The 8,216-nt window shown below is 45.7% G+C and overlaps 1 protein-coding gene across 1 annotated transcript in view; it reads right to left on the reverse strand.

Annotated features, from left to right (window-relative positions):
- The window catches only part of DALRD3 (DALR anticodon binding domain containing 3), a 15,052-nt gene extending 8,090 nt beyond the window's left edge, over window positions 1-6,962 (reverse strand). Inside the window, exons 1-8 of the mRNA XM_082209920.1 lie at window positions 6,711-6,962; window positions 5,324-5,622; window positions 3,794-4,062; window positions 2,463-2,521; window positions 2,246-2,368; window positions 1,894-1,964; window positions 1,421-1,479; window positions 782-864 (exon numbers count right to left, since the gene is read on the reverse strand). Coding sequence (XP_082066046.1) covers window positions 782-864; window positions 1,421-1,479; window positions 1,894-1,964; window positions 2,246-2,368; window positions 2,463-2,521; window positions 3,794-4,062; window positions 5,324-5,622; window positions 6,711-6,899 — 1,152 coding nt within the window. The 5' untranslated portion in view covers window positions 6,900-6,962. The remainder of the gene's footprint in view (window positions 1-781; window positions 865-1,420; window positions 1,480-1,893; window positions 1,965-2,245; window positions 2,369-2,462; window positions 2,522-3,793; window positions 4,063-5,323; window positions 5,623-6,710) is intronic.
- Between the last annotated feature and the right edge of the window lie 1,254 nt (window positions 6,963-8,216).

Raw genomic sequence — 8,216 nt, forward strand, 5'->3', positions numbered from 1 at the left:
TTGAGGATCGTAAATCAATTAGCGGGAGTCGCGCCAGATCAAACAAACTGGACAGTTACCAGGGTGACTTGTGACCAAGGTGAAAGTGAAGGGAGCACAGGCCACCTTCTATCTGTCTCCACTTTCCAGAAAGGGTGGCCTTGCCCAGGCCAACCCAGACTCCCTCCTCCTGGAAGAGAGGGATTCTGACAAATCCGCGTGCAAAAGGCTAATTTTGTCTGTTCATTTGCTACTGCCCTTTATTCATGGCCCATCACATCCACATCTGTCAAGGTGATGATAACCACATACCCATTCCCTTGGCCCAAAGTTGCCTGTTGCACTCTTCCGATTCACTCTAAGCCAGTTTGCTATTTTCATACGTCCCCAAATTCATCTACCCTCCCCAGTGTTGCAGTGCCTCTGTCCACTGTCCCCATACCTGTGCACCTAATTACTCTGTTAAGAAAGGGTTATGGGGTTTTTTTTTGTTTTTGTTTTGGAGTGAGACATTCCCAGCTGCTGTAACTTGGGACTGTAAACTGAGGGAGTGGTAACTGCTACAACACGAAGCATGAGTCATGTTTTCAACCAGGCATAGGCAAACTCGGCCCTCCAGATGTTTTGGGACTACAATTTCCATCATCCCTGACCACTGGTCCTGTTAGCTAGGGATGATGGGAGTTGTAGTCCCAAAGAAAGCCGTTCCACGCAGCTGAAATTATACCATTTCCACCCATGAGCAACCCAATCGCCTCCTAACTGTGAACGTAGCACACCTGAAAGGGACTCCTCCACTTACCTGGTTCCGATGGGTCGTGCTCAGCATCTCAAATCGGATGGCAGCTGATGTCAAGACGCCAACTGTTTCCGTCCAGGTGTCATCTAGAGGAAGGAAGCCAGAAAAACAGACCAGCAGTTACAAAACCATTGATAAGTGAAAGCATTCCTTTTTTTAAAGAAGCTTTTGATTCTATTGCCACTTAAGGGCTCTTGTCTTTTGCTGCTGTTTCTTAGTTTGATAATTTGTGTTTCAATGATTGGGTTAACCGTTGTTTTAATGTTTGCTTTCATTTTTGTAAGCTGCCCTGACCGACTCCTTTGTGGCAGGCTATAAATTTTTTGGATAAGTAATTTATAAATAAATTTAAAAGGAGTTCAGTGGAACTGGAGTGTTCGGTGGAAGAGACCCCTTGGGGGCTGGGGTGCATCCAGGAGGAAATGCTTATGGTTCCCCTGTCTGACAGGGTGAAAGGAAAGCCTGGTAGACTCATAATAAAGCCTTTTCAAGCAGTTGGGCATCCAACTGAAGTGGGCAAGAAACCCAGAATAATAGGAAGAACAACCCCCAACGTGCCAGCTGCAGGACACATCTAAACCTCCCAGGAGCAGAAACAAGGAGACAGAACAGCACGCAACAAATGAAGAGACAAACCTTTACCTTGAGAGAGGTCTCCATATTTCAGCACTGAAGCCTCATACATCTGGGAGTTCCGCAGCCTGTAAGCAAGGAGATGTTGCAGAACATGTCATACCTACAGTGCCACGGGTGCAAAACCAAATGCTGAATAATACTAGGGCTGGTGAGGAAAGGAGGCTCAGTACCAGCCTTGTTTCTCAATGCATTCTTCTGGATCACAATGCTGGGAGTGCCATCACACCCAGGTCTCTGGACACAAAGCTGTTTGTTCAAAGTCAAGAATGAGTGCTTAAGACAGCATCACAAACTAGCTGCTTATTAAGCAGCTGTAACGCAGCGATTTCCATGAGCGACCGAAAGGTAAGCGCAGAATACCCAGAAGGTAAGGGCAAGCAAGAGCGTGCTTTCATCGCCAGCTTGCCCTGGCTCCACTGTTATTAGCAAAGCAGAAGGGTCCTGTGTGGGAAGGGTCCTGGCAGAGAAAAGCAACTTACTGGAAATACTGAAGAGCACCCATGGGAGAGGCACAGCGAGTGACTTTGACAGGCCCGCAGACAAGGTGTTTCTAGGGAATAAATAGGTAACAAAGCATTAGTCGCCCGCAACCACCATGTGCCTGCTTTTTGCAACAGAAAGAAAGCTCCCCAATTGACATAAATGGGAGCTTTCCTCCCCTCTTAAAAAAGAAAAAAATGGAGGAGGAAATTCCAAATGGGGCTAGAGTGAGGTCAAAGGTAAAAGTCCCTTCCCCCTGAGCCACGGTCCCAATCTGGCCCCGCAGCAACCCAACGTAGCAGGAAGAGCTTTACACGCAGCTTGTACCTAGAAAGAAAGTGCACTCCTCACCTGTGAAACTGTGAGCACTTGTGGGGCTAGCAGCCTCAAGAGCAAGTCCACCTTCTGCTGCTGGAAGGCCTCCTCGCTGCTCACCACATGCACAATGCTGCAGTGTTTCTCTGGTGCAGCCACCTGCAGAACAGCAGCAGCTCACATGAGATGCAGAGACCACACAAGAGGGTTGCTCAGTTCACCCCTGACTGAAGGTTTTCAGCCGTCTACTCACCATGCACTGCAGGGCCACACGCTGCAGCTCAGCCACATGGCGCAGCTTTTCCTCTGTCACTGAAAAGGAATAAATTATTATTACTATTACTACATGTATACATGCATACATAGTTTTATTTGCACAATGCCTTTCCACAGTTCAAACCACGCTCAAGGTGGCTTACAACATATAAAAAGATACAGTGGTGCCCCGCAAGATGAATGCCTCGCAAGACGGAAAACTCGCTAGACGAAAGAGTTTTCCGTTTTGGAGGTGCTTCACAAAACGAATCTCCTATGGGCTTGCTTTGCAAGACGACAATGTCTTGCGAGTTCCTGCAGGTTTTTTCCTCTTTCCCCCCCTTTTTCTAAGCCGCTTATCAGCTGATACGATAAACTGATAAGCCGCTAAAAGCTGCTAATAGCGCTAATCCGCTAATCCGTCAATGGGCTTGCTTCGCAAGACGAAAAAACCGCTAGACGAAGAGAATCACAGAACGGATTCTTTTCGTCTTGCGAGGCACCACTGTACATAACTACAACGTAACAAAAGTAGTCATAATCGGATAAATTTAAAAAACACAAAACCAAGCTGAAAAATTTCCATGCCAATCACAACTAAATCTAAAATGAAGATACAAAAAAAACCCCAACAGCAACAAACCTCCCCAAACAATGCCCCAGCCCCACCTTTCCTACAGACAACTCAAGGTGGGATACATGGTTGTCCCCACGCGCCCCCCCCATTATATCCTCACAACAACCCTGTGAGGTTGGTGGGGCGAGGGTCAGTAACTGGCCCAAGGTTACCCAGTCCTCTTCATGTCTGACTTAGCACTTGAACCCTGGTTCAGGTCCCCGTCCAACACTCCAACTCCAATGCCCCACTGGCTCTCAGGAAATATTGTGTGGTGGATGTTCAGTTTCTGCTCTGTCTGCTTCCGCAGCTCCAGAGCTCTTGTTTCCGAGGGCTTAGTGCAACCAAGTGGAACTAATTCAACCATGATCCAGCCACAGCTATTTCCTTGATAAAAACACCCGTCAGGTCAATAGACTTGGTATAACAGCATTGGACTGGGTTTCCAATTATTTTACTTATATTTTATATAGGTTAGGCTAAGAGAAAGTGACAGGCCCAAGGTCACTCAGTAAAAATTTAAACCTTTTTCTCCCAGGTCCCCTAGTCCAACACTCTAAGTCTAAGCGTTACACCACAGAGGCTCCCATATTAGCTTGGCAAGTCATCTTCTCAATCCTCAACCTACATTGTAGTGAAGGTAGATACAAAAAGATCCCTGTCTTAGGGATAAGGCAAGCATCTGTTTAAAAATGATAAAATAAAGCGCCTACCAAGAAAGACGTCCACATTAGGGTCATAGCCCTCCAAGTCTTCCTGCTCCTCCTCAAGGAACCCTTTCAAGTGCACTTTGCAGACCACTGCATTCTGCTCCGTCTGGTCAAAAGTGGCATGAGAACATTGGCGAAGGTTTTCCTTCATGGCTTGAATATCCTCAGGGCTTTGAGAGGCTTCCAAACCTGAAGGCCACTCAACTCGTAGCCGATGCAGGAATCTATGGATTTCCTCATCAACCGAAGATGGGACCAGGTGTACATCCACTCTGAAAGGCAAAGAACCACACACAACATTGGCCATACAGCCGCCAAAGTGAGCAGAAGAAAAACTCTCCATATTCTACTCAAAGAACAGCTAAAGGTCCAGTATGACCTGAGTGCTGTATTTAAAGGCTTGACGGTAGAGCACTGCTTTCCAAATCTGAACTTCTGCTCCACAGAAATGAAGGCTAGAACCAAGAGCTCTCTTAAAAAGCAGGTAAGATTCTCAGAATGTTGCCAAAGTCCTAGAAAGGACAATACAGTGGTACCTCGGGTTACATACGCTTCAGGTTACAGACTCCGCTAACCCGGAAGTAGTACCTCGAGTTAAGAACTTTGCTTCAGGATGAGAACAGAAATCATGCTCCGGAGGCGCAGCAGCAGCAGGAGGCCCCATTAGCTAAAGTGGTGCTTCAGGTTAAGAACAGTTTCAGGCTGAGAACGGACCTCCAGAACGAATTAAGTACTCAACCCAAGGTACCCCTGTACTGTTCTCTCCAAAACACAGCACATTCACAGCTATATAAGCAGCTTTGAACTGTGGGGAGGACAAATGCTGCAATCATCTGCATGCCTACTTAGAAGTCAGCCCCACTGAACATTGTTGCATCTACTTCTCATTGTGTGTAAAGTTGTAATAAACACATAAGAATGCCACACATATAACTAATAAAGTGAAACTGACACGGGGACAAACAGAAGAAGACGCCTTCACCCCGGTATGGCTCCCCTTTATCACATACACAGCCCAACAGGACAGTGACAATAATCCACCAACAGCATACAAATCAATATGGCTAACCTGATCCAAAACACCCACCCACCTCACCCACACACGAAAACAAAGATCACCACAGCCAATCACAAGCAAACAATCACACCCTAGGCCAACCTCAACCTCTCTCACCACCAAAGGAACACAAGTGAACAACACAAGCAACGCTGACACCAAACTGTACATACATTAAACATAATAGAAACACCGCCACCCGACCCCACCCCTATCCATCCTCCCTCTCTCCACCACCCCTTTCTTTTTTCTTTTCTTCTCCCCCTAATGCCTCAACAAATGAAACGGATTTGTAAAAATGTTACATGGGGGGAAAAAATACGAGGCACTACACTTCTGTAAAACAAGAAAATCCTGAATAAAATATATATTAAAAAAAAAGAAAGGAGGTCACAGGAAAAAAAAAAGAATGCCACACATATTCCTGGATCCAGGATTGACAATTAGAATAGGTCCATCTAGTTGCATCTACTAACCCTTGAGCTCGGAGTGTGCCTGTGAGGTGGTCAGTGACCAGGATGGCTCTCAGGTGACTCAGACTCAGCGAGTTCAGGCCCTTGCAGGCGTGCAGGGGCACACAGTTCAGGAGGATGCTTTGCCCATGGGCTGTCTGAGGGGGCTCCGCATACACAGGAATGGCTTTCAGGATCTGCTCAAAGACAGCAGGCCTCTCTAACTGCACAGTCAGTCCAGCTGGGCTCTTTTGGCAACTCCGGATGGGTGGCAACCCTGGGTGTTTAAGTGAAGACACACTCTCAGCAACGCCATCGGGAACCTGTTGTGATACAAGAAAAGGGAGAAGAGTCAAGAAGTGTCGGCTTCCTCCTGGTTTGGGCTGTTCAGGAGCAGAAACAAATCTGAAGAAGTGTGCATGCACATGAAAGCTCATACCAAGAACTAACTTAGTTGGTCTTTAAGGTGCTACTGGAAGGAATTTTTTTATTTTGACTATGGCAGACCAACACGGCTACCTATCTGTAACTAGAAACAAAGCAATTCACCATGTAGTTTTTTTTGTTTTTCTTTTCTTAAGACAACCCAAGTTTCAAGCACAAATAGATCACGGCTGGGCTTTCTAAGCTAAAATGCTGTGGGTGACGTATTAAAAACTGGTCTCTAGATCACTAAAATAATCTGCTGCAGGGAAAGAATTAGTAGGTGACTTCTCCAGTCAAGTAATATCTAAGATAGCTGGAAAAAGGAGTATAAATAAAATATGGAGTAATAAGTTGGTGCTGACCTTTAAAGCCCTAAACAGCCTCGGCCCAGTATACCTGAAGGAGCATCTCCACCCCCATCGTTCAACTCAGACACTGAGGTCCAGCTCCGAGGGCCTTCTGGCAGTCCCCTCACTGTGAGGTTACAGGGAACCAGGCAGAGGGCCTTCTCGGTGGTGACGCTTGCCCTGTGAAACACCCTCCCATCAGATGACAAGGAAATAAACAACTATCTGACTTTTAGAAGACTTCTGAAGGCAGCCCTGTTTAGGGAAGTTTTTAATGTCTGATGTTTTATTGTGTTTTTAATATTCTGTTAGAAGCAGCCCAGAGTGGCTGGGGAGGCTCGGCCAGATGGGCAGGGTATAAGTAATAAATAATAATAATAATAATAATAATAATAATAATAATAATAATAATAATTACTACTACTACAACCATAGAATTGTAAGAGTTGTACGAGTCCCCTGGGGTCATCTAGTCCAACCCCCTGTAATACAGGAATAATAATTATAGTAAATCACAAAGCACCACCTGACAGCTGGAGGTGGCAGGTACCTCACAGGGGAACTAACTATTTGCATACCAATAAATGAATACAGGCAAGGCAGCCCCGCCCCCTTTCGCGGAGGACACGCCCCCTTACCTGTCCGTCCGCGAACATCGCCATCAGGGCAGCCTGCGGAGCCAGGAAATCCCTGCTACGTAAGTTCCGGGCGCTGCTCTCCTTGAACCAGACCTGGCCGCGAGCACCGACCCCGGCCTTTCCTCGGAGAGTAGCGTTCAAGGCCTCCAGAGTCTCGGAGACAGACAGGCGGCTCTCGAGCGTCTCCATGGCGACCACAGGCGCCGGCGACTCCGGAATTCTTTCCTGGAGGGCGGGGGAGGGGGGAAGTCCGGCCGGTTTTCCAGGATGTGATGTCATGATGGAAAATAAACATAGAACTATAATATAGACTGACTTCCGGGTGGAGCCAAAGCCGGCATGGGCATCGTAGGAGTGGGATTCTGCCACCCTTGGTGTTGTCGAGTCTTTGGGCACTTTAAAAGACAGATTTATTTTTTTTATGGCATAAGCTTTTCATCAGGTCCACCAAGGCTTGCGCCATAATTAGTTTCTTACAACACATTGTCATAGCCATGTCTACTCAGAAGTCCTCAGAAGTCCTATTGAATTCAATGTAGTTTACTCCCTGGCAAATGGGTATTATTATTATTATTATTATTATTATTATTATTATTATTATTATTATTATATATTCTGCCCTATGCCCGGAGGTCTCAGGGCGGTTCACAGAACAAAATCAAAATATATAATTAAAATAAAAACAGCAACCCCATAACCCCTTAGGTAGGATTGTAGCCCTAGGCTGTCTATACATATGTAGCCTTTGAAAACACACATGGGTCATAGCATTTTTTGTACATAGCGGTTTGCAGTTCTGCATGCCTTTGCACGATAACGTAGTCTAAAATGGCAGTTACAAGCTATGTTGTCTGTACGCACAGGTGGGCATGTTGTATTGCATTTGCTGCTTTACTGCCTATTTGAAAAGGTTCTTTGGAGCTCTTCGCAATCTCTCTTTGTTATAATGGACCTGGACAACTAAGTGTCATCAGCAAACTTGGCTACCTCACTGCTCACCCCTCACTCTAATGATATATGAAAAAGTTAAAAGCACAGGTCCCAATACAGTTTCTTGGGGAAACTCCACCTTCTACATTTCTACATTTATTCCTGCTTTCTGGTTTTTGCTACTTAACAAATTCCTAACCTACAAGAGTACTTTGCCCCTTGTTCCATGGGTGCCAAGCTTACTCAGGAGTCTTTTGTGATATAACATACAACATTTTTGGGAACTATATTTATAGTTTTAAATCTATCAATGCTTAATTGTTGTAGTTTTTGTTGTTTTATTCATCCCTATGTTTTTAGCTGGTCCTGTTTTATCTCTAAGCTGCTTGGACTGGAGTTCCTTGTCAGGGAAAAAGATGGGATATAAATCTTCTTCTTCTTTAGTGATCAGTTGTAGCTAAGTAAGATTGTCTTTCATGAACACAATCTTAACGTGAGTCCGTAAGTGACTGTGGAGGCCAATTCTGGATCCACACATCCTTCCACAGTGGGGACATAGGTTTCCAGGCAGGAACT

This window comes from Podarcis vaucheri (assembly GCF_965113315.1).
Source record: "Podarcis vaucheri genome assembly, chromosome: 2".
NCBI lineage: Eukaryota > Metazoa > Chordata > Lepidosauria > Squamata > Lacertidae > Podarcis > Podarcis vaucheri.